The 27,067-nt window shown below is 35.4% G+C and overlaps 1 protein-coding gene across 2 annotated transcripts in view; it reads left to right on the top strand.

Annotated features, from left to right (window-relative positions):
- DARS1 (aspartyl-tRNA synthetase 1) overlaps window positions 1–27,067 on the top strand; it is a 60,749-nt gene that overhangs the window by 20,059 nt on the left and 13,623 nt on the right. The window contains exons 5-9 of one of the 2 annotated variants that reach the window (XM_077861534.1): window positions 19,687–19,789; window positions 22,591–22,671; window positions 23,687–23,746; window positions 25,673–25,784; window positions 26,600–26,734. In XM_077861534.1, the coding sequence (XP_077717660.1) occupies window positions 19,687–19,789; window positions 22,591–22,671; window positions 23,687–23,746; window positions 25,673–25,784; window positions 26,600–26,734 (491 nt within the window). The remainder of the gene's footprint in view (window positions 1–19,686; window positions 19,790–22,590; window positions 22,672–23,686; window positions 23,747–25,672; window positions 25,785–26,599; window positions 26,735–27,067) is intronic. The other variant, XM_077861535.1, reaches the window with a different exon arrangement.

Genomic DNA, 27,067 nt, shown 5'->3' with positions numbered 1-27,067 from the left:
TTGTTTCTGACAGAAAGCCAGTAGTATGATCTTATATTCAAAGTGCCAATTTTTAAAAAGGAAAATCAAGAACAGAAAAATTTTACTTTGAGATTACCTACTCTTTTCATGTAATAAATCCAATAAGGTTATAGTATGAATTCTAAAGAACTTTCAGGATTTTTTTAGAAAAAAGTTGCAATTTTTTTCCTTCATCTTTTAAAATCCTTTTCTTAAAAATTACCTTTATGCCTAGAATCTTTATGGCTAAAATAAACTTTTATTTAAAATGAGTTCATTGGCTCTATTATGAAAACAAAGATTAAGGTAGCTGTCATACATTAATCTTTAAGGTTACTTGCTCTGGCAATGCTGTCTGGTGAGCTGGCATTTCTGTAAAACAGGAATCTAAGGTGTGAGGTTATTGTTAAATCATAAATAACGTTAAAAAGAAATTACTTGACATTAACAGTTGATAAGTAAGAATTTTTATAACTTGCTGTGGTCTAATTATACTCATATTATTTTTATACCATACTGCAAAAACCTTAACTTAAGCTCACATAGACTTTCTATGTTCTTAAGCACAAAGAATAATTTTCAGATATGTCACTAGAATGATAGTAATCATATAGTTATTTTACAAAAATTTTGGGGGGAGTAAAGTTTTCTTTTTTGTCTCTCCAGATGAGTTTTCTAAGGCATTTGGCTTTTTTGTTGTTACTCTCTTTTAAGTGTTGTTCTTTGTAATTTCTGCCACATGTTGAGTTGGAACAAAATAGTCCAATCATTTATTAAACTTAGTATTTATTGAGAGATACAAGCTGTTTTTGCTTCTCCTTAAGTCTATACTTGCCAGAAGTTTATTTTCAAGTGGTATTTTTAACTAAAATCTTTAATGGCTTTCTATTTCCAACCATGTGCAAGATTACTTCTGCCTACTGATTGCCTCACCATAATATTATTTCCCACTACTTTGCCATATACACTCTTCATATTGGGCACATTCTCTGTCTGCTGTGACCTCTCTTCCTCTTACTTTAAAGGTTTTGCTTTTATTCGTTGAATCTTCATCATCATTTAGCTTAGGTCCATGTCACTGATCATCCTCATTCACTGATTTCTCTTTTCATTTCTTTGAGTTCCATAGACATGTTCTTAGGAGGCTGAAAGTTTTTTACGTTTTTTTTTTAATTTGGTATACATTTTGATGATTACCTTGAAGTTATAAAAGGTATTTTTCCATGTCATTTTAAAGGCCTAACTTCTAACAGAGAACTGCTGTGTACTTTTCATGCAGCATTTACTGTCATATTTACAGTTGTGTTCATGCCAGCTGAAGGCAGACGATAGCCATCTTCTGCACTAATGATGATTTCCCTGTAGTTTGAATAGCAACACATGCTGAGAACAATTTGGGTTACTAGTTGGCATTTGATATTAAGAGGAATCCTTGGGCAGCCTGGGTGGCTCAGCAGTTTAGCGCCACCTTCGGCCCAGGATGTGGTCCCGGAGACCTGAGATCAGGTCCCACATCGGGCTCCCTTCATGGAATGGAGCCTGCTTCTCCCTCTGCCTGTGTCTCTGCCTCTCTCTCTCTGTGTCTCTCATGAATAAATAAATAAAATCTTTAAAAAAAAATAAAATAAAAAGGCCTCCTGAACTTTTAAAAGCCTGTGCTATTCCAGCAGATTTATTGAATTCTATTTTTTGTCTATATAGGAGCAGCACATCACTAATAATATAATAGTTCCCATGCAAGGAAAAAATGTTTCTGTTTCTATTTCTAGTAGTTCTCAGATTAGATATCTGTTTGACTCAAATTTCAGTTAACAATGCTATATCATTAACTTTCATATGAACAAGATAGTTTTAAAAATAATCAACTGATACCTTATATAAATTGTCATTCTTGAATTGCTGTTTGCAGTATTTGGGTCAATTAGAGGTCTAATTGTCCTAAATTAACCTCAGACTTAACATTTTATGTAATTGTGAGCAGACATTCTTCACATTACTGGTAATAAGTAAAAATACAGAAACATTAAATATAGAACTGGATCTGAGAATATAACTATACAGTAAACCAAATGTCAGCAATTTAGTTTTAGCAGACTTTAATATCTTTGAATTTTGTTATTTTTAATATTTGCTTTCATTTTCCTTTAAAATTCATTTTGATTTAAAATTAAGGGCTGTACACAATGGAAAGCAGTATAGAGGCTCCTCAAAAAGTTAAATATAGAACTACCCCATAACCTAGCAATTGCACTACTAGGTATTTACTCAAAGAATACAAAAATACTAATTCAAAAGGATACTTGTGCCCTAATATTTATAGCAGCATTATCTACAATAGCCAAATTATGGAAACAAACTAAGTGTCCATTGATTGGTGAATGGATAAAGAAGATAATAGTGTCTGTGTGTGTGTGTGTACATATACATACGCACACAGGCATGTGTATATATATGTATATATAATGTACATATTTTATATATTTATACATACAATGGAATATTACTCAGCCATAAAAAAGAATGAACTCTTGCCGTTTGCAACAATATGGTTGGAGCTAGATAGTATTTTGCTAATTGAAATAAGTCAGAGAAAGACAAATATGATTTCATTCATGTGGAATTTAAGAAACAAAACAAACCAGCAAAGGGAAGAAAAGGGGAAGGGAGCTAAACAAGAAACAGACTCTTATCTATAGAGAACAGAGTGATGGTTACCAGAGAGTAGGTGAGTAGGGGGGATGAATGAAATAAGTGATTAAGTGATAGTGGATTAAGGAGTACACTTGTGATGAGCATTGGATGATGTATGGAAATGTTGAATCACTATATTGTATTCCTGAAACTAATATTGTGCTGTAAACTAACTATAATTTAAATTAAAATTTAAAACAAATAGAATAAAGTTAAGGGCTATAAGCCTATGGCATTCATACTACTTTTATATTTGTAGGTATTTAAGTAACATGATAACACCAGTTAAAGTGAGTCCTTGACATTATTTATACCATGTAAAAGTTTGAGAACCAGTGGTCTGTGCCATATTGAGCTTAATTTTTTACCAAGCTTATTTTGAATTCATTATTGGAGTTTTGGTGAAGACAAAGGAGTTCACAAAACAGGTCATCATACAACTACTAGAATGATTTAAACCATTCATTTTTACAAAACAAAAACAAAATGAAATACAGATTTTTATTATCAAAAGGTGGCTTATTATTTTTTTTACTACTTATGTAATTAATACTTTTTGGATACTATTTTGATTTAACTGGCAAATATAGGTTTTCTTATGTTTGGGAATTTTGAATTCTTTGCCTCAATGAATTCTATATTTAATTTGCATCGTTGATGCACTTTGTGTTGGTGTATTACTTGAAAAAATAGTGTGTAGCAACTTTTTAACCTATCCTTTTTTTTTTTTTTTAACCTATCCTTTTTTTAACTAATTCTTTATTACACCTTTCCCAAGATGTACAGATTATTCATTTGAATATGGGTGGTTATGTAGATCTATGGGCCACACTTCTTATTGAGTATATTAAGAGTCAACACATAATTTTTGACAACCAGAAAGCTAACAAATTTGCTGCCGGTTTTGCCGTAAACCTTTAATACTCAAGTTTCTAGAAGTATTAAAATTTTAATAGTTTTTGTTGATATTAGAATTTGTAAACATGCCCCCAAGAAAGCTTCAAATAGTGTCTTTTTCACCATTATTGATTTTACGGGGGAGGAATGAGGGTAAATAGGAATAAAATGGGAGTAGTTTTTAAAAATTTGAGCTGATGACTACCTAATATTGTAATGAGTCTTTACCTAGCTTTCACCAATTCCTAGGTTTATCCCTACTATTAACAAATAACAGTCAACATATATTCCCCTTCTCTTTGTTACTTTTGCCCTGCAAATATATATATTCATATATAGGATTTCTTGACATATTTTAGGCCTTTACTATGACAAGCTAGTTTGATAGAAGCACTTTGAGGGGCTTGAGTATGTGGTACCTAAATGTGAAATAAAAGGTAAAACCACTGTTCACACAAAGATTATATGGCTAACCTTCCATCATTATCTTGGATGTGTTGAGTAGATTATATGAATAATGATTGCGTACTCTTCAGTGGCCTCTGTTACCTGGTGACATATATTTCCTAGATGAAAGGCCAGGGAAGGGGATGCCTGGGTGGCTTAGCGGTTGAGCATCTGCCTTCGGCTCAGGTGGTGATCCCAGGTCTGGGGATCGAGTCCTACACTGTGCTCCTGCAGGGAGCCTGCTTCTTTCTCTGCCTATGTCTCTGCCTCTTTCTTTCTCTCTCATGAATAAACGAATAAAATCTTTTTTAAAAATTACTTCAGAGTTTCCAGTTTGAGATATTATGTGGAAATGACACCATCAATCTGGACTAAATTCCCAGGAGGGGCTGGGACTAAACACAATCCACTCTCTGGAGCTGTGACGGGCTCACCTTCTCTTAGAGCAGATAGAGTGGATCCTGAATGGGGGTGGGGCTCTGTTAGCCATGAAGAAAAGGAAAGTGGGTTTGAATAGGCAGCTGGCAATATCACCTAAGTTCATCTATGCTAAGCAAATTGGAGAGAAGTTCAGCCTTTGGAATTATGAAGAGTCTAAAGACTGAATGAAGTAGGTTGTTTTACTCAAAGCCATTTTATTTTTCTGGCTGATAGTATTCCTCTCATTTCAAGTCATCTCACTCTAAATGTTTTTTGGTGTTCATTTGGAATAGATTGGCCTTAAAATTCCTTACTTCTCCTCCAATAGCTTCACTATTAATTTTAATAACTCACTCCTCTGGCTACCACTTGGATTTTTTTGCTTCTTAGAACTTAATTTTAAACTCCAGTGGCAATTTTCTCTAACCGTAATTTCCAGCTTTTTGCCTATCCTATGCCTCCTAGGACCTTATCAAGACTTCTGGTCTTTTTACCAGTCTCCCCTTTTTGCCCTACTTTTCTGTCCTCTTCTGACTTCATGCAACCCAGTTGCATTCTCAGAACTACTCTCACTGCATCCCTGCCCGCTGTTCCCCTTCTCTTTGTTACTTTTGCCCTGCAAATACTCTGCAAACTATCCAGCCTCATAGACTCCTGATCCTAAAATCTAACTCCAAGATTAAGGAGTATATTGTATATTTGTGGCACAAGAATTGATTTTTATTCCTAACCAGGCCTAGTGAAATGTATTCTACTTTATAATAAAAATAGAGGTTTGTAGGCTGCCCTTGTTTTCATTGTTTGACTGAACTCTTCAGTATCTCATTCCCCTTGATCCTTTGGTTTCTAACTATGATTGTACTTAGAAAAGAAAAATTTAGAAAACACTATGACTTCTATTGCTTCATATATCATTAGCCTTGTATTCTGATTAAAAATAGCACATGAACAACAACATATAAATTCTGGTGGATTTTGTTACTTACTTAAATGAAGCAAAAATCCTTACTTATAGATGTTTTTAGCTTACTTTAGAAATATGAGGACCAGCGAAGCATGAGGTAATTCAAATGTGTATTTACTAATACATTCACTTTGAGAAGGTGGTAGCTCAGTTAGTAAGTCAGCTAACCACCCCTTCTGCTAGAGTCTTTGGTTTGGAAAATAGCATGCTTAGAAATATGTCCATGAGAAAAAGGCCATTTCTGATCCACAGTTAATTTTCATTCTGTCTCAGATCAGTTCTTGTATGTGAAATGCTTGCAATTATCTTTAGTACTGGAGGAGTGCCTAAGGACTATTAATTTATTCTCAAGGTGTTTCCATTTTGAATAGTGCTACCCTAAGAGACTGGACATTTAAAACATGTGAACTCCTACACAACAAAGTGGCAGAAATAATGGTATTTATATGTTAATTCCATGAGGCCCTACATTTAACTCTATTCCCTCTGGCCATATACCAGGTGGAAAAAAGCAAAGACTCCACTATTAAAAATATCAAATCAGATAGTTCCAGCTGAGGTTTCCCAATCATTTAAAAGGCAAAATATGAGGTCACTTTTAATATCTTAAGTGGATAACTATCTTAGCATTTACTTTAGATATTAAATCTGAGGTGCTTATCTTTGCCTTACTAACTAGATTGTACCGCTAGCAGTTTCTAGCTTTTGAGTGTATTCTTAAGAGCAACATTGGCACTTAATGTGGGGTCAGTTGTTTTCCCCACTTATCTTTCCTAGGAATTTCCAATTCATCAATATACTAATCTGAAAAGTTGACTCACTAATTGGATTTAAGTGCCACAGGACTCAACACATTATTTTAATCAATTTGTTGGAAAGATCAATTTTCTCATGGTTGAATGCATATAAAAATGAAGCAACTAAATGAGTTACATAAAAAGGTTGGCACATCTCATTCCCTAGAGATCTTTAAGAAGAGGTTCTTAATAGAGTATCCAAAATGGTTTGTGGTCCTTAAATGAAATTTGTCTGGAAGCAGGAAGATGGGATACCTATCCAGGCCTGTGTTTCTGGATCTCCATCTTATGTTGACATTAACTTTCCAATATTTAGTAGCTAATGTTGGAGTTGAGGCAAGAAGTCAGCTCTTCTTTTTAAAATTATTTTTTATTTAGTGCCATATTAAAGAAGTGAACAGGGCACCTGGGTGCCTCAGTTGGTTAAGCATCTATCTGCCTTCTACTCGTCTGCTTTCTACTGGGGTCATGATCCCAGAGTCCTCTCCTTCTCCCTTTGCCTGCTGCTCCCCCTGCTTGTGCTTGCACTCTCTGTCAAATAAATAAATGAAATCTTAATTAAAAAAAAAAAAAAAAGTAATGAACAGAGTAGTCCTCTGTTAGGGTTGAGTTTTGTTTTTTGTTTGTTTTTTTTTTAATAGAAACTTTTATTTTTTTTTTAACTTTTACTTATTTATGATAGGCACACAGTGAGAGAGAGAGAGGCAGAGACACAGGCAGAGGGAGAAGCAGGCTCGGAGCCTGACGTGGGATTCGATCCCGGATATCCAGGACCACGCCCTGGGCCAAAGGCAGGCGCCAAACCGCTGCGCGACCCAGGGATCCCAGGGTTGAGTTTTGTAAAGACAAAATTATTTTAAAGGTAACCCGTAGAGGCCTTTTTGTATTGACTGCTATTAAGGACTACAGTGAATGTAAACAGTGTATAAAGTTTCAAGCTATGTTGGGGGGGAGGAGCAGCAAGTTTAAGGTACAAGTGGCTAAGTGATCTGTAATATTTCCTTCAATGGTCTTAGTTCCATTTTTTTCTAGTTTAAAAATTTTGAGAAAAAAATAAAGTTTCGAGCTAAAGTTATAGTGACTACTATAAAATGCTACAGTTAATTTGAATATTTTGTTATTTGTGCTTTTGTAACATCCCTCTTCCAACCCAGCATAAAGATGTTTGGATCCTGAGAAAAAAGACTCTTTCAGACTGTTGGTTGTATACATACATGTTTTATTTTCTTTTTCTTCATATTACTCATTGTGGTTAAGTGATTTATTGGTAGCTATTGAGTCACCAGTATATTTTTCATTCTGTAATGACTCACCTAGCTACATACAAGTCTGTGCATTTTCTTTCCTTTTTAGATCTTTCATCTAAAAATAGGTATTTTATTTAGTTGGTAAGTTGAAATTTCAGTTTGTTAAATTAACTTTTGAAATTGTAAAATATCACAATAATACTCAGAAGAAATCTCACTGATTTAGAAAACTTGTTTAGCACCTCCTCTGGTCCAGACACTCTGCTGAGCTTGGGTATACCATGACACATATATCACATAAGAAACTTAATTTGGGGAGAAAGCAAAATAGATTAACAACTGCGTGCAAAGACATGCTACAAGTGCTGTGGTAGAAGTGTCTGTATCATGTATAGTCGAGGCCCAGAGGGAATGGGCATTGGGTGCTTCTTGAGCATGAGCATGATGTGGATAATAAGTTGGTGAATATTGTATTGCAATGGATTGCAACTCTTTGAAAAACTAACTGTACATAGATGATTTATACTTCTTTGTTGGAGTAAGATACTTATCTATTGGAGGAGAAACAGAACTTCTATATTTGATCCTGTCCAGTTCAACATTTGTATTGAAAACTTTGATAAAGATGTGCTTTTTTTTTTTTAAGATTTTTTTATTCATGAGAGACAGAGAGAGAGAAGCAGAGACACAGACAGAGGGAGAGAAGCAGAGAGAGAGAGAGAGAGAGAGAGGCAGAGACATAGGCAGAGGGAGAAGCAGGCTCCATACAAGGAGCCTGATATGGGACCCGATCCCAGGACTCCAGGATCATGTTCTGGGTCGAAGGCAGGCGCTAAGCCACTGAGCCACCCAGGGATCCCCCAAGATGTGCTTTTAAAGGTAGGTCTAAAATCTGTCAGAAATTCTCAGGCAGTTTATGGGATTTTTTTTTAAGCTTCTTTATTATTAAAGACAGAGAAGAGTGAAGGGGGAGGGACAAAGGGAGAGGAAGAGAGAAAAAAATCTCAAGTAGATTCCCTGCTGAGCATTGGGGAGCATCTCCCCAATGCGGGCTCAATCTCACAATGCTGAGATCATGACCTAAACCAAAATCAAAAGTCCGATGCTTAACTGACTGAGCTACTCAGGTACCCTGGGATTAATTTCTAAGTTAAATATAACTTTAACAACATCATATTGTTTTATACAAAGATTCTGAGGAACTTCTATTGAGGGTGGCATTAAAAGCAGGACATTGGGGATCCCTGGGTGGCTTAGCGGTTTAGCGCCTGCCTTCGGCCCAGGGCATAATCCCAGAGACCCGGAATCAAGTCCCACATCAGTCTCCCTGCATGGAACCTGCTTCTCTCACTGCCTGTGTCTCTGTGCCCCCCTCTCTCTCTCTCTCTCTCTCATAAATAAATAAATAAAATCTTTAAAAAAAAAAAAAAAAGGACATCAAGATGCATCGTTGTTACAAGGAGATAGTATGATGCTTGAGCTTTTGAAAACTATTTGTGAAGGGCCTGTTATTTCCAGTTGTTTTCACATAAACTGCAAAGGAGTCTGGCAGGTCATGAGCTTCTAAGAATGAGAATGTATTTCAGAGTGAACTGATGATGCATTCTGGAGTATTTAAAATTTGGTGCTAATTTGTGAGTGTAATAGAACAGTCTAGTGCAGTAATCAATACATGATCTTACTACTGTATGACCTTAGGCTACTTACTTGACCTCTTACAGAGTCTCAATTTTCTCAACCATAAAATGGTGGACATATCAATCTTGTAGGCCTTTGAGAAGTTTAAGTGAAATGGTATATGTGTAAAGCACCTCATACAAGAACTGGAACATAAAAGGAAATTGGTAAGTGATATGGGAATAATAATACTTCGGGTATTTATATATATTAAGATCATTTTTGTTTGAGCTGTAAACCTAAAAAAAACTCTTGCTTCAACATTAAAAAAATACAGAGGAAAATGTACAAAACTACTGTAGAAGGACAACCCAAATTTATGAAGCATTCTCTATTTTTTACAAAGAAAAAATTTGGAGGAGTATAGACAGTGATTATAGGAAGAAGGGGTTGAGCATGTGATGGGAGAGTTTTAAATGATTATTTAACATTAGAATTTATAATAATAAATATATTTTATAATAAAAAATAAGTTCTTGAAACAATATATTAAAAAACAGTGTTTCAAAAATAACTTTAAAGCAACCCTGCTATTTCCCATCCCTCACTAACAAGGTGCAGTTGCTGAGTATAAATTGGAGGTAATTCTTTGTTCTCCAAGAGAACTTGGCCAGAGTCAACAGTTGCCACTGGGACTCAGCAACAAGAGGTGGATAAAGTACTTCTTTCCCAGATCCATTTCTCTACCATTTATATGCAAGATAGTAATCTCTTTGGAGTCATGTACTGTTAAGTATTTTTTCACTTAGGTGTTACACAGAAATGAAACTTTCACTGGTGGCCTATAAATCATCTATTCCAACAACCTTTTCTCAGTGTTTATGATTCTTAGTCCCTATTCCAATGGTCTTCACAGTGCAGTTTTGCTCAAGACTAACCATTGAGGGAAAGAAAGTAATTAAATTGCTATTTATTTCCCTTCCTTCCTTCCTTCCTTCTTTTATTTAAAAAAGTGGGAAAGATTTTGAGCTTTTTGGTTGACCTTATGGTTCAATGGTTCAATGTTTATAGATAAACCCTGGGCCTATCACTTGGATTGCATCTCAGAAGGCCACATGTCATCTATTATATATGAGGTCTCTGAAGCAAGACTGCAGGATTCTAGTAACAAAAAGCTAACACTGGTACCCAAACTTACTCCCTTTGGCATATTGTAACCAATTGCAGTTTATTGTGCTTCATTTTGCTTTTTGGGACATTATATTTATATGTATTAAGATAAACCAAAAAGGAACAAGTGGCTTAACGAACTTTCTACTAAGAGACCACAGATTGAGGATATAATTTAAAATGTAAGGGACACCTGGGTGGCTCAGTGGTTGAGTGTCTGCCTTTGGCTCAGGTCATGATCCCAGGGTCCTGGGATTGAGTCCTGCATCGGGCTCCCCAGAGGGAGCCTGCTTCTCCCTCTACCTATGTCTCTGCCTCTCTGTCTCTCATGAATAAATAAATAAAATCTTTAAAAAGTAAAACATAAGCACATATGAGAAAATGTTAATACTGACACTTCTACTCTTTTAGATCTTTGGATCAGCCACATTGTGCATGCTGTGTGTATGTGTGTGGGTGTGTATGTGAGAGAGAGAGATATATAATCTGATCATCTTGAGCAAGATATCAGTGCTCCTGAATTAGGAATTACCAGGAAGACTATAAAGTATGAATCTGCATTCGCTATTGCTAATTATGATGAACCTTATCCTCAGTTTATGTTTGCCTAAGGGTTATAATTATGTTTAGGATGTATATAATTTTAAAATAAATAAAATAGGGGTACCTGGGTGGCCTAGTCAATTAAACATCTGCCTTTGGCTCAGGTCATGATCTCAGGGTCCTGGGATCAAGCCCCACATCATTCTCCCTGTTAAGCAGGGAGTCTGCTTCTCCTTCTCCCGCTGCTAGTACACACACACACTCTCTCTCTCTCTCTCTCTCTCTCTCTCTCAAAATCTAAAGAATAAATATATACATGTTGGGATATATACCCTCCAATTTTTTTTTTTACTGATAGAGTATATCAAATTATCAGAAATGTTTGGAGACAGTTATCAACCTATAGTTAATATATTAATTATATTTATCTGTATTAATCCTATATGTAAGATTAATCTCTATATGAACCCTATAACTGATATATTATTCTCTCCTTTTTGTTTTTTGGGTTTTTTTAAGATTTTATTTATCTGACAGAACACAAGCAGGGGGAGAAGCAGGCAGAGGGAGAGGGAGAAGCAGGCTCCCCACTGAGCAGGGAACCCAATGTGGGAAGCTACCCAGGCACCCCTTTTCTCTCCTTTTTGAAACATGTGACTTTCTTGCATCTCTAATGCCACTCTCTCTTAATTTTTTGGGGTGGAAGGAAGGTGTCTTTTATTCTCTATACAGAGTTCTGTCATGGTCTTCTGCATTTCTTTTTTTTTAAAATATTTTATTTATTTATTCATAGAGACAGAGAGAGAGGCAGACACACAAGCAGAGGGAGAGAAGCAGGCTCCATGCAGGGAGCCTCGCGTAAGACTCAGTCCCGGGACCCCAAGATCATGCCCTGGGCTGAAGGCAGGCGCTAAACTGCTGAGCCACCCAGGGATCCTCGGTCTTCAGCATTTCTGACAGGTAGTAAACAATAGTTATAAATGAGATTGACCCCTCAAAAGCTGTTTTATGTGACAAAACCAAGAGGTAATTGCAGATAAGTTGTTTCAAGATTGTTTTAGGCAGTGCTAATTTTGAAATATTTATAGTCCCTACAGTCTTTCCCTAAACACTTTAAAGAGTACAATAAATAAATAAATAAATAAATAAATAAATAAATAAATAAATAAATAATACAATGTTCATTTGAATGGATAAATTCTGCTGTGTTTAATATTAAATCAAGCCTAATATTTTATAGTCAAATTTTGTATATCTTCTTAAAAATCTCTTCACAATGCATAATACACACTGGAGGTTTGCAAGTATGGTATGTAACAAATCTACTTTCACTTATTTCAGAGCCCTTCTTTAGGATCAGATGACAGCTTTGAGCTCAAGCATTTTTTTTTAATTTTTTAAGTTTTTAAACTTAAAATTGTATTACTAGTCAGCTGTTGCAAAAAAAACTGTGTAACAAGCCATCTTAAATTCTGCAGTGTGGTAAGACTATCCACAGCCATCTACAGATTCAGTGCAATCCCTGCCAAAAATCCCAATGGTATTTTTTGCAGAAATAGAAAAATCCATCTTAAAATTCATATGGAATCTCAGGGGGCCTGAAACAGCCAAAACGGTTGTGAAAAAAGAAAGGGCAGCCTGGGTGGCTCAGCGGTTTAGCGCCGCCTCAGTCCAGGGTGTGATCCTGGAGACCCAGGATCAAGTTCTGTGTTGGGCTCCCTACATGGAGCCTGCTTCTCCCTCTGCCTGTGTCTGTGCCTCTCTCTCTGTGTTGCTCATGAATAAATAAATAAAAATCTTTAAAAAAAAAAAAAAAAGTAACAAATGGACTCACATTCCCTGATTCCAAAACTTCCTACAAAGCTACAGTAATCAAAAGTATGTGGTATTAATATAAGGATAGACATATAAACTAACAGAATAAAAGAGAGAGCCTATAAATACACCCTGGCATAAATGGCCAATGAATTTTTGACAAGGGTACCAAGACCTTCTAATGGCGCAAAAGATGGTCTTTTCAACAAATGGTGCTGAGAAAACTGGATATCTGTATACCAAAGAATTTACCATACACCACATACATATAAAAATTAACTCCGGGGCACCTGGGTGGCTCAGTCAGTTAAGCATCTGCTTTTGGCTCAGGTCATGATCCGAGGGTCCTGGGATCAAGCCCCACATCTTGGCTGCTTGCTCAGCTGGGAGCCTGTTTCTCCCTCTCCCTCTGCCTGCCACTCTCCTTGCTTGTGTGTGCTTCTCTCTCTCTCTCTCTCTCTCTCTCTCTCAAATAATTTTTTTAAAAAGGAAATTACCTCAAAATGAATCAATTACCTAAACATAAAAGCTGAAACCATAAAACTCTTGGAAGAAAACTATACCAGAAGCTTTAGACATTGGATTTCGCAGTGATTTGTTAGATATTAACACCAAAAGTAGAGGTGACAAAAGTAAAACTAGATTACTTTGACTTCTTTGAAAGTAAAACTCAAAGGGCAGTATTCAAGAGAGTGAAAAGAAAGACATGGAATAGGAGAAAATAATTGCAAGTCATATATCTGATAAAGGATTAATATCTAGAATATATAAAAACTCTGATAACTTATAACAACAACCCAATTCTAAAATGGGCAAGGGACTTGAATAGACATTTCTCTAAAGAAGATATACAAATGGCCAATAAGCACATGAAAAGATGTTCAATATCATTAGTCATTTGGGAAATGCAAACCAAAACCACAATGAGAGGTCACTCCATATCCATTAGGATGACTATTCTCCCCTCTCCTAAAAAAGGAAAAATAATGAGTGTTGGTGATGTAGAGAAATTGGGACCCTCGTGTATTGCTGGTAGGAATGTAAAATGGTACTGCTGCTGTGGAAAACTATGGCAGTTCCTCAAAAAGTTAAACAAGAATCCTCATATGATGCAACAGTTCCACATCTAGATAGATACCCAAAAGAATTAAAAGCAGGGGCTCAAATAGATACTTGCCTGCTATTGTTCATAGCAGCATTATTCACAATAACCTAAATAAAAAAACAACCCAAATGTCCGTCAACAGATGAATGGATAAACAAAATGTATTATGTATTTATAATGAAATACTAGTCAGCCTTAAAAAAGGAATGAAGTTCTGATACATGCTGTAATATAGATGAACCTTGAAAACTTTATGCCAGGTGAAGTAAGTCTGACAAATGTTACAAAGGACAAATATTACAGTTCCACATACCTGAGGTACCTAGAATAGTTAAGATCATAGAGACAGAAAGTAGAATAGAGGTCACCAGAAGTTGAGGTGGAAGTGGGGAGCAGTTGGAATGAGTGGAGAGTTAATTGTTTAATGAGTACAGAGTTTCTGGGATAATGAAGAAGTTCTCGAAATGGATAGTGGTGGTGGTTGCACATTGTGGATGCCCCTGAATTGAGCATCTAAGAGTGGTTAAAATGTTTAGTTGTATGTATTGTATATTTTACCAATAGTTAAAGCTCAGCAGTATACAGTAATAAACCTTGATCTCTTGCTCCTACATCTGTGGGTCTGCTAGAATTCAGCTCATCTAGGCTTGTTTTGAAGTTGTGATTTGTATCCTGGTCTGCTGCTTATGTTTCTCAGCTTCCTTGGACCAATCGCTACTTTAGACATCATCTTATGGAGAAAAACAGGAATGCTGAAGAACAAGTTCAGCTGCACAAGCACATTTCAAGCCTTTACTGGTGCCACATCCACTGATACATCATTGATAAAGCAAGTCATATGGCCAAACCCAAAGTCCAGAGGCCAAAAAGTACCTTCGGTCTACCTTGAGGCTATGGCAAAAGTGTGGATGAATACTACTACCTTAGGGGAGCAAAAACTTGAGAGCAAGAATTCATTGCACCACAGAGATAAGCTAAGAACTTAAAGAATTGGCAACATTGAAGAATAAGGCAGTACTCATTAGTACATTGTTTGAGGCTATGAAGCTTACCTCCTTTAAGTACTGAAACTATTTTGACAATTTTAACAGAATCTTTGAAGTCTATTTTATATATTCTTCCTTTTTAAAGTTTTGGTTTTTTGTTTTTGGGTGTTTTTTTTTTTTTTCTTTTCTTTTCTTTTCTTTAATGAGAGAGCCATCCTATGAACATCTATTACTATGCCAAGTTACTCTGTGGTTATTTGTCATTTTCCTGTTTGTTTTTTAATATATATTCCTTAGCAATCAACTCTTTTTTTTTTTTAAACACACTCAGCTTTTTAAAATTTATTCATGAGAGACACAGAGAGGCAGAGATATAGGGAGAGGGAGAAGCAGGCTCCCTGCGTGGAACCTGATGCGGGACTCGATCCCAGGACCCCAGGATCACAACCTGACCCAAAGGCAGACACTCAGCCACTGAGCCGCCCAGCTCTCCCAGCAATCAACTCTTAATGGAATAATTGTGCCTACTTCTAATAGTTATTAGACTTATTATTTTAATTTGTTGCTCCTAAGGTAGTGTAGATACGAACATTTATAATCAAGATTGATAAAACTGCAGATACTGAGAGTGTCCCTGAGGTTACTGGTGAGGCCCTGAGTAGTAAACTATATGGCACTCACGTTGGAAAGATGGAATTTTATTCCTTCAGATAACAGAGAGTAGTTTGTTTTTCTCCCAAGTTGCATGTTTTATAATTGAGTTATTCATACATTATATCATTTGTTTTTTTAAAAAAATTGTAGCAAACTCAAAATATTTTTATAAAATACTTTATATAAAGAATGATGCTTTTTACAATTTTATTATTTTAAGATTTTATTTATTTGTTTGAGGGGGAGAGAGAGAGAGCAAGAGAGAGCATGAGCCGGGGAAAGGGCAGAGGGAGAGGAAGAAAAAAATCTTTTTTTTTTTTTTTTTAATTTTTATTTATTTATGATAGTCACAGAGAGAGAGAGAGAGAGGCAGAGACATAGGCAGAGGGAAAAGCAGGCTCCATGCCCGGGAGCCTGATGTGGGATTCGATCCCGGGTCTCCAGGATCACGCCCTGGGCCAAAGGCAGGCGCCAAACCGCTGCGCCACCCAGGGATCCCAAAAATCTTAAAGAGACACCTAGCTAAGTGTGGAGCTCAATGCAGGGCCCGATCTTATGACCCTAAGGTCATAACCTGAGCTGAAATCAAAAGTCAGATGCCCGACCGACTGAGCCTGGCACCCCTACAGTTTCATTTTCTAAAGATAGTAAATTAGAAATAAACAATTAAATTGATTGTTGACAGTTCCTAGTGGATGACATGAATAGGATGGCCTATTAGGACATTTTTAATATCAAAGCTATAACTAATTTATCTTATTTATAGTGATTAGTTATATATAGGGTGGAAAGTGGAAAACGTGTAATACACAATGCAGTAATAGTGTGTTTTAGGAGGTAGTAGTAATAATAAAGATAGTTGACTTAGTTCTTGGAAGAATGTGTTTCATTTCTTTTATGATCAGATAGTTCCCATGCTTTCCACCATGGATTTTTTTTTTCCTGCTATCACCTCTAAAAACCCAAGGCTTTTAGTTGTCTGTTTGACAGACAACTTTTGAACTTCTTTCAAAATACGGATATAATGGCATATTAGTTTCAAACCGTAAAACCAAAACTTTAATAGTCTCTTTATGAGAGCAGTTAAACTACAGTATACACACTCTAAAGTATTAAGCCATCATAACATACAATATCAGTTAAAATCATATTAGGTTTTTTTCTAAAAAGTAGAATTTCATCCTTCTACTAGCAGTTGCTTATTCAAATATTCCTGTCCCTCTCTTGCATTGACTCTAATTATGCACACACATACATAAAACCCTCATTAACCCTTTACTAAAACTGACTAGCAAGTTCTAGTCTGACTCTGTTTTACAAATCTCTTTTATTTTAATATTATTTATACTGAATCCATTCATATCTACAGATAAATAACATTTGCTGGATACAGATATGGATGTAAATATAGAGATATTAGAGTAAATTATCCAAGGTTTAAAAAAAAATCTTGGAATGGTGTTACTAAAATCTAAAAAGACTTCTGTTAACAGTGTATAGCTGTTAGGTATAATAAGGAGATTATACTGAGATTGGAAGGGCAAAAAAATAATAATTATGAGCATCCTCTGTATCTGGTTAATTCTACCTTCTTTCTAATTGATTCAGTAGACTAATATATGATAGAAGTCTATCTTTGGCTCTATTTTAAGAAATAAGTTGGGAAGCCCAGGTGGCTCAGCACTTGGGTGCCCACGGCGTCCCACGTCAGGCTTCCTGCATGGAGCCTACTTTTCCCTCTGCCTGTGTCTCTGCCTCTCTCTCTCTCTATTTCTCATGAATAAATAAATAAAATCTTAAAAAAAAAAAAAAAAAGAAGTTGGGTTTTCAGAAGTTCCTTTTGTGAGATGTTTGGTATTAGAAATGATATTTAAAATAGTTATTTTTTTGTCTAGCTGCAAGTATTTTATCACATAATATTACTTAATTAAATGTATTAAAAATAAACTTATAAGTTTCAGGTCCTGGATAAAGGAAGGAAGTCATCTGGTACTTTTGCGGAAAAAAGAGACTTTTATTTTCTTTAATTGGACCTTTAGGGCAGAGTGTCAGATCACATCCCAGCTTTTTTTTTTTTTTTTTTTTTTTTGGAAGGATATTAACTTAGTGCTCAATCCTTGAGAGTAGATATGTTTAACTTGAGTTGGCTTGAAGATTTTCTGATAATGAAAGGCTTCTTACTAAGGGGATGACCTAAGAGGGATAGGGTCATAGCAGAAATGTAGCCGAATGGAGCTCTAATTGGGGTAGGACAGGTTACTTGATGAAACACACTGATCAATAAGGAAGAGAAAGCCTTCCTAATGGCAAGGTGGAAGTAAACTAAGCAATAGAATTCTCATATAGCTTGAATCATATACTCGGGTATCAAGTTTACTCTTCCAATTAGGAGAGGCAACTAATAGGTGGAAATCACACTGAAGAAAGATTCAATGACACTAGATTACAAGTATTAGAAAGCCCTTAAGCAGTACACCACAATAAATTCTAAGTTTCTTCAGTGCACAAAATTTTAGCTAGATACTAGGCAATGGCTCTAGTGCAGGAAACTTATGAGAGTGCAAGAAATATGTATACTGTTGGGTTCCTTTTTAGGTTGGTATCAGTCATGTAGAGTTCTAGACAGTGTAGTAAAATGAAATGAAAATTTTTCTTCCTTTTTTCACCACTTCTCATCTCTTGTCCTCATTTTGATCCTTTTCCAACCATGAGCAAATGTTTTTTGAAATGGATTGTGGTGTTCTCTTCGGTAAAATAAACATTGTTGGATTTCTGAAATCTTCTCAAATGGCACCCCAACTACTAGGGACCCAATTCCTCATCAGAATATATAGAACTAACTTTTCTTGTGAAGGTTAAATCTTTCTTTTCTTCTTCTTCTTTTTTTTCTTTTCTTTTCTTTTTTTTTTTTTTTCTTTTTTTTTTTTTTTTTTGGTTTTGTTTTGTTTAGATTCTTGTCATTTAAGACAAGATTCTGGGTTGGGACATAAGCCATGAAAGATTAAAAGGTAACTGGGGCTTATGATATAGCAGATAAACAGCGAGTCCAGAACACATTTTCTGATCGATGTTTGCCCTTTCTGTTATGCCAGCTGTGTCAGGAACTCCGCTCTCTCCCAGTTACCACTCTTGCATTTTTTCTTCCTTATCCTTTCACCTCACTTCTACAGCTCCAGTTACCACCTGACAGTTTTTGGGGTTTTTTTTTTTTAAGATTTTATTTATTTATTCATGAGAGGCGCAGAGAGAGAGATAGAGACACAGAGGGAGAACACGCTCCATGCAGGGAGCCCAATGAGCCCAATGCAGGACTTGATCCCAGGTCCCCAGGATCAGGCCCTGGGCTGAAGGCAGGCGCTAAACTGCTGAACCACTCAGGGATCCCCCACCTGACAGTTTTAATTGGTAGTCTTACATTGATAGTTTTGGCCAGTTGAGCTGCTGTGATGCTGTGACATCACTCTCCAAGCAAGATCTGAAAGTTAAATCTTAATTTTTTCCACAAATATATTATGATATATTCTGTTAGTACAATAATACACACAAAAATAAAACTGGTATATTTTGTATGGGAACCACCATTTTGGATTATAACCTGTCTTCCTTGGTTAGGTACTAGAGATCAACAAATAAACACTTGGTGAGCTTAATAAGGTACTTCATAAATTTTATATTTCAGAATTTGAGTGTTGTATGTTCACAATTCAAGTTTGTTATAAGGTTAAAATGCCCAGGTGACCTGTTGAGTGTATATTGAGCTTCATGTAGACATTCTTAAATGGGATTGCACAATCCCTATAGACTGTCTGCCAGAAATCCAATGACAGAGTACTCAGAAACTATAGGCAAGGAGGGCTTAATTGCAGCCACCTAATGTCCTTTTATTACCTTGAAATCTTTTCAGTTGACCTTCTTCTATTATTTAATTCCATTACATACCAGTAATTGCATTTATTGAAGCCCATGCTTCTCCTTATAGGAAATGCTGATCTTTGTAAATTTCAACTCTAAGAAGGAAAATGTTCTTTAATAAATAATTGAAAGACTTTTTTTCTGCATTTCACAATTCAGTGCCTGTCTGTTGCCATTTATGTTCAGAGTATTTTATGAATGGTAACTAAATTATGGCATCTAGAAAATCATCTCTTTGAGGAATCTCACAAGGTGTGCTACATAATAGCTTATTGTAAGTAGGTTAAATAGACTGGCTTTATCTCAAGTGGCTCACTGTATTAAAAAAGAGTTTAGTATTTCAGCTTTACTGTTGAAACACCAAATGATTTCTGACACCTCTGATAAGATGATTAAAGTTGGGAATTTTTTCTTTTGACAGCATTAACAAAGAGAGCATCGTAGATGTAGAAGGTGTAGTGAGAAAAGTGAATCAGAAAATTGGAAGCTGTACACAGCAAGATGTAGAGTTACATGTTCAAAAGGTAACTTTTTAAAACAAAATTGTGTACATAGATTCAAGTGGCTCTTATAACCATTCATATGAAATCTTTATGTTCTTAGAGTTGATATAAAATACTGAGATTTGTAAATTGATTACTGAATCAATTAGCTCTTGTCTTATAAGAAACCACCCTAATACTTAAAACATTTATTGGCTCATGTTCCTGTGCGTGGGGCAGTTAGAGTCCGCCTATCTGGGATGATTCATCTGCTCTGCATGACATCACCTGGGCCTACTGATATTTCTGGGATATTTCTCCCTGTAGCCTCTATTCATCCAGCAGGCTAGCCCAGGCTTGTTGACATGGTGCCAGATGGGTTCCCAGCAGCAAGAGAGAGAAGCCCTAGTGTGCAAGCACTTTTCAAGCTTCTCCTTGTGTCACGTTTGCCAAATGTGTCACTGGTCAGAGCAAGTCACATGAACTAACTTAGATTTAAGGGATGGAGAAATAGATTCCACCTCTTGGTGGGAAGAGAGGCAACGTCATTGAAAAGAGACATGTATGTAGAAGCCTGAGGAATTATTAGAGCCATTTTCTACAAACAATCTACCATAGTCCCATACGGAAAAATATGACACATTTAAAAGCTTTGTTCATTATTATGAATAAGTTTTGCTGTGAACTTTGTTCTGACAATGTGCTTCTAAATGTTGATTAATTATACTAATTCTTAACAATTATATTTCCTTATAATCATTATATTTCCTGTACTTTATAGAGAAATCAAAAGAGACAAAACTAAACTGTGGGTCTTACAGTCTAGCGATAACTGCCTTTTGTACAAGATTTATTTATCCCACATCTATTTTCTTCTCAGACATAAAAACTATAAGTGCTCATTATCTTTGACAATACTTTTAAAATACTGTAAGTGAACTCTCACATATTTAGTACTTCTGAAATATTCAGTTCAGCTTTGAACCTGCAGTTGTCCAGTCCAGGCCTAGTAGTTTGTATCTACAATATGCATCATTATATTCTCTTAAGGAGTAGTCACTTCCTACCCTCATCCCTATATGTGTATTTACATGTGTGTGAGCATAAGTAAGATAGAGCCGTTCGGCAGATTGACAGACCGATGCAGAAAGATAGACTTATACACACTAGTTTGGGAGTAAGGTTGTATTTAACTAAAATCATCATAGGAACTCTTCAAGACTTAGAAAATCTTGCATTTTTTTACTGAGTTAACTTGCCAAATTAATTTCTTTTCTTTTTGTAAATTCATTTGAAACCAACTGCACCAAGAAGGTTAACCTAAAGTAACCTAACAAAGGCAAACCAACCTGAGGTTTTGCTGGCCAAGTAAAACAACTCCCTATTTTTCAAGGAACAAATCTTTTTCAATACTTCAGTAAGTAAAATTTTAGTAAATTGAGCAAGTAAATATACTTCTAAAACATTCTAATTATTTAGCATTCAATACAACCTTAATAAATGTAAATGATAAATATACAGCCTAAAGAGCTTACAGATCTTGCCTTAATGGAAATAATTATGAAGTATCTCACACAAAGTATAAAGTATTGTATCTTATAAAGGCTCTGATAGTAAGCACTGACTCTTATCAGTTATTTATTTATTCAGCCAGCAGTTACTAATACATTCTTTGTGCCAGCACTGTGTAAAGTTACCGGGGTTCTCACAACCTAATGAAATGAATATCCACTAGTTACAAAAATAGAAGAGGTAGCTGTTCCATTCTCCAACTTTTCATTGGAAATCAAGTTTCTATTAACTCATCAAAGAGAAACGCCATACTTGAGCATAGAAGATGGTAACAAATAATTCTGTTTCACTCTGAGGAGGACTAGAGTGTCCTTCTGACACTTTTTCTTAAAGAGCCTGAGCTGAATGCTAAATATGATCTACCAACTGGAAGAATATAATTTCCTTTCCTGAATTAACTAAATAAGCTCTGTTTCCCTTTTGTGCTTTAACAGGTTTTCCAAGCATAGTTGGAAGTAACTGATAGGGTAACATGTTTTTTTAAGAGTAGCCAAAAAACTCTAGCTCATTTTTTATGACCTAACTGCTTTTTAGCACTAAAATGTGCAATTAGTATGGGTGAATTTAACAAATTAAAAGGAATTTTAACACCAGAGAGGCATACCTTCGATGGTAGCTCCCAACCAGGAGAACAGCAGGAAGTGAGATATAATATGTTTGATAAAAGATGGCAAGGAAGGGATATTTGAGGAAAAAATGAGAAGAGGGAGTTGATGCACAGCAGAGTTGGGTTGACTTTGGTCTTAGTGGTAAAAATGGCCAAATACTGTGAACCTTGATAGTAACACATTTGTTTAATGGCCCCTTCAAAAGAACAAGTGTTTTGCTTATGAAGTGTTTTCATATTCATTACTCCATTTGATTCATACCTCAGACCTTATTTTACAGAGTAGAATATTGAAGCTCTGAGGTTAAATGATTCGCCTAACAACAGCTTTTATGTGACAAAGGAAGGCCTTAAGCTTAGACCCCTTGACTCCAATTAGTACTTATTTGTCACACTGGTATGCACATTAGAGTTTACAAAATATTTGTATGTATGTTATCTCATTTGACTTCCAAAAACCTGTGGAGGTTGGCAAGAAATACTATGATCCCCATTTTATAATAAGTGAAAAAACATGTATATCTTTGTTTGATTTTAGCAAGTAGTTTCAGTTAAGATATATGCAAACATAGCTTCATATTTAAGTCAACTGTAGATTTTTTTTAAGTAAAAGATAACAGGTTTTGTGTGCTTCATGATATTTTTGGTAATCTCTCACTTTCAGATTTATGTGATCAGTTTGGCTGAACCCCGCCTACCCCTGCAGCTGGATGATGCTGTTCGGCCTGAGGTGGAAGGAGAAGAGGTTAAAATTACATTTTTGAAATATTGTTCTTCCTCTGTATCTTTAATTTATAAAACATTGAAAACCTGATGCCCTACTTTTGTATGAAGGGTGCCTGTGAAGTGATTTGAGCTTCATTTTTTTATCTAAATTTACTCTTACATTGATAGTTCCCAAACTTTTTGGTCTCAGGATCCCTTTACACTCTTAAAAATAATTGCCCCCACCAACTTTTGTTTTTGTATATCTTTATCAATATTTACATTAGAAATCAAAATAGAAAAATTTTAGTGTGTGTTAATAAAAGAATCAGTAATCTAGAAATATTTTGGTATTTATATATATTAATCTTATATGAATGACAAAAATAACATTTTTGAAAAATATTTTCAAAAACAAAAAATAATTCAGTGCCACGAGTGACATTGTCTTAAATATCTACAAATCTTTGTAATGTCTGCCTTAATAGACAGCAATTAGATTCTCATACCTGCCTCTGCATTCATTCTGTTGTGATAGCACACATCATGAAGCCTTGGGAAAACTCAGTGCAGAGTGAAAATGTATCATTGTGAAAAGTAGGTTTGACTTCATGGACTCCCTGAAAGTGTCTTTGGGACCTTCATTGGTGCCCAGAACATACTTTGAGAACCACTACTCTGTCAGCTTTTATCTGTTACTTCAGTCTTTAACTAGCAGGTAAAATCCAGGAATCCATGAAGGGGCAAGCGGTTGATTCTTCAGTTGTCTCTGTAATGAGACAAGGCTTTGATGGGGATGGGAGATGGAAAGAAAGCATTAACCTCTGTTCATTTGCATTTCTCTTCTTTCCATCTCTATTTTAACAACAGCTTCTCTCTGGCCCTGGTTCTTGTTTCTTGGATCTCTGATTTGGGGGTGTAATATTAATATACATAAGCACACTTATTCTCACTTAAAAGTAAACATGGCTCCTTAAATGTTTTTGTGTTCTTAAAAAAAATTAGTAAAATCTATTTTTTTTGTTTTTTGTTTTGTTTTGTTTTCTTTTTTTTAGGAAGGAAGAGCTACTGTTAACCAGGATACAAGATTAGACAACAGAGTCATTGATCTTAGGGTATGCCTCATTTATTTATTAAGTGACATGATTGTGCCAAAATCAGGATGGGCAGGGATACCACACTTGTCTGAGGCTTATAGAACTGATTGGCATTTACCTATTGTATGACGATACAGAAGCAATTTACCTTTCTGACTGACTCTTCCCCTAAAACTAATTGGAGGCAACAGGGCAGTCAAGTAATAATTCACAGGATATTGTCTTACTTTGTTTTAAAATGACAAAGGAACCTGAAACCAATAAATGGGCTTGCTGTCAAATGATACCTGTTTTAGACAAGTTAGTAAGGAAAAACATAACCATTAATATCACTACAAAATTGTGAAAGAAATTATATGCACATTTTAGATTGTGGACCAAGTATAGATCAGTAATTAATGCCTCAGTCCTTTGAATTTGATCTGAGCACAGAATTAATAATAAAGAAGTAGTTGGCCCTTGTGGTTTATTTAGTAATCTCATAGGTCTTCTGTTTCCCTTTCTGGTTTGGTTGCAAGTGAAAGAGTTCAGTGGTTTCATCATTATAGTAAAACCAGTGTCATCTTTCTTTCTTAATGTTTTGACCACATCTTCCTCCTTAAATATTCTACCTAAAGCATAAATTCTTTGTCACCTTAAGAGTTCTTTCCAACTTTTCTGCAATCATATGGGTCTACCTTTATTATACACTCATGTTTCTCTTGATTATTTGCTTTTTTATCCCTTTTCCTTTCCTATTTTAATTTGTAGTTCATAGAAAAGGCTATAACAATAATCAAAAGTCCTCTTGATACTGCTTAGAAACCTCAGGTTTTTCCTAATTTTGGCCACAGTAGGTAGACATCATACTCTCTTCACACAAGTTATTGGTTGTGCCTGTAGAATTTGGCCTCAAGATATTTTTCTTTGGCATCTTTTTTTTTTTTTTTTAAACTTAAAATTCATTGCCACCTTTGAAAAGTAGGGATTCCCACATTAAATCTAGATAGATGGCTTTTCTTAAAAATTTGGCGGTGAATCTGGCAATACTGTGACATGGCAACATTAGGTAGCACTCTAGATGGGGCATTATGTCCTCTGCTATGCCCTGCACCACCCAGAAAGTTTCATTCATTTATTCCATTTATGTTATTTTTCTGGCCCTTGCAAGCATTCACTTTTTTTAAAGATTTATTTATTTGAGAGAGAGAGAGCATGTGCCTGCAAGCAGAGGGGAAAGGGGCAGAAGGAGAGGGAGAGAGAAAAATCTCAAGAAGACTCCCCGCTGAGCATGGAGCCAGATGGGAGGCTTGATCTCATGACTCTGAGATCATGACTAGATAGGAAATCAAGAGTCCCACGCTTAACCAGCTGAGCCAGCTGACCCACCAGTCGCCCCTAAGCATTCACATTTTTAACCCCTACTTTGACTTTACATTTGGGGAAACACTGTATACTTAAAATCCTTTAAGCATCTTAATTTATGTCTAAACTACTCTCTAATCTTTTATAGACTCTCAGCAAAGTCAAGAGTTGGAGAAGTTGGAGATTTTAAAGATTTTATTTATTTACTTGAGACAGAGCACAGGTGGAGAGATGAGTCAGAGGGAAGGAAAGAAGCAGACTCCTCACTGAGCTGGGAGTCTGACACAGGGTTCAATCCCAGGACTCCAAGATCATACCCAAGCAAGGCAGATGCTGAACTGACTGAACCACCTAGGCACCCCTGTGTTGGAGATTTTAAAGGGCAAAATTGCCATTCTCTTATAATAGAAAACAAGAAAAAGGTTAATTTCATATAAAGTTAGGTTAAAGTTAGGCCAATTGTCATATAACCTAACTTTTCTGTCATATAATGAATTGTTTTTTCTGTGAATCTTCTATGCAGGTGGCCTGATTAGAAAATACTCCATTTCAGCTAAAGTGTCAGATGGATTTCATTAGATTTTTATTATTGTCTTTTAGACATCAACTAGTCAGGCAGTCTTCCGTCTTCAGTCTGGCATCTGCCATCTTTTCCGAGAAACTTTAATTAACAAAGGTTTTGTGGAGATCCAAACTCCTAAAATTATCTCAGGTATGCTTTAAGACATTTCTCTTAATTTTTAAAAGTAAAATTGCTTTCTTCCAAGTTGCTTAATATTAACTTTGAGAACCCCAACTGTCTTTTAAGATTTATTGCCATGAGACTTCTTATTTTGAGGTCTGCTATATAGCAGCAGTCACTTACAATTGACATCAATAACACATCTCCTGTTTCAGAAGTCATTATGTGATAGTGATTATAAAATGAGGCAGTAACACATGAAGCAAGATTGTTATTATGTAAGTTGCACCAGAACTACTTTCATTATGTAGGTTTCTTTCTAAATTGATATTGCAATTTTGTTTTGTATAAACTGCATTGTAATATTATTAAATGCTACAAATAGAAATATCTCATTAATTCTCATTCTTACATAAGGACCTTATTTTAATCATTTTACCTTTTTTGGAGTTGCTTAAGTAACACTAAATAGTATGTTACAAATAACATTTAGCTCTAAAGTCAAAAATTGAGTATTGCATTCTTGATACATAGAAAAATCAATAGGAATATCTTTTTCTTTTAAAAATAATTTTTTACAACCCCAGAGTAGCTTTAATTGATTTGAAATTGATGCAGAATGGGAGTACGTAAATCTGAAGAAGTAAAATGAAGGTATAGCCAAAGAAGTAAATCTGTCCTAAATATAAACAGTTTAGAATCAGGTAAAAGACATGTATAGACTATGGTTTCTCTGAAATTTTTTATTTTTTTAAGTGAAATGCTTAAAAGTATAAACTTTTTATTAGAAGTATGCATTGATAAGCTTGAAGCTGCTTATAATGACATACATATTTACATTTCAGCTGCCAGTGAAGGAGGAGCCAATGTATTTACTGTGTCATATTTTAAAAATAATGCATACCTGGCGCAGTCCCCACAGCTGTACAAGCAAATGTGTATTTGTGCTGACTTTGAGAAGGTTTTCTGTATTGGACCAGGTAAGGTTTTGGTGGTTATGGTTTTCTCAAAATTTATTAATCATATCATAGTTACAGTTTTAGGAACACATTTTACATACAGACATTTTCAAAGCTTAAATCCTTTTGTAAGTTGGCTGTATAAATACTAGACTTTTAGGTAAAAATGACACTGTGCTTGGGTAGACATTTCCTAAAAAAAATTGTATGCTCTTTAAGTAGTTGAACATCATTTATGTGAATAGAGTCATAAGCATTTTATATTCCTACATAAGATTGCTGAAGAAAATGTTTGCCTTGGGAATATCTCATTTTAAAAATGCATACTTTGAAAATATATACCCTCTAAAATAC

Source organism: Canis aureus, chromosome 20 (genome assembly GCF_053574225.1).
Source record: "Canis aureus isolate CA01 chromosome 20, VMU_Caureus_v.1.0, whole genome shotgun sequence".
In the NCBI taxonomy this organism is placed as follows: Eukaryota; Metazoa; Chordata; class Mammalia; order Carnivora; family Canidae; genus Canis; species Canis aureus.
Note: the sequence above shows the minus strand (reverse complement) of the source record. Positions and strands in the feature narration are given on the sequence as shown.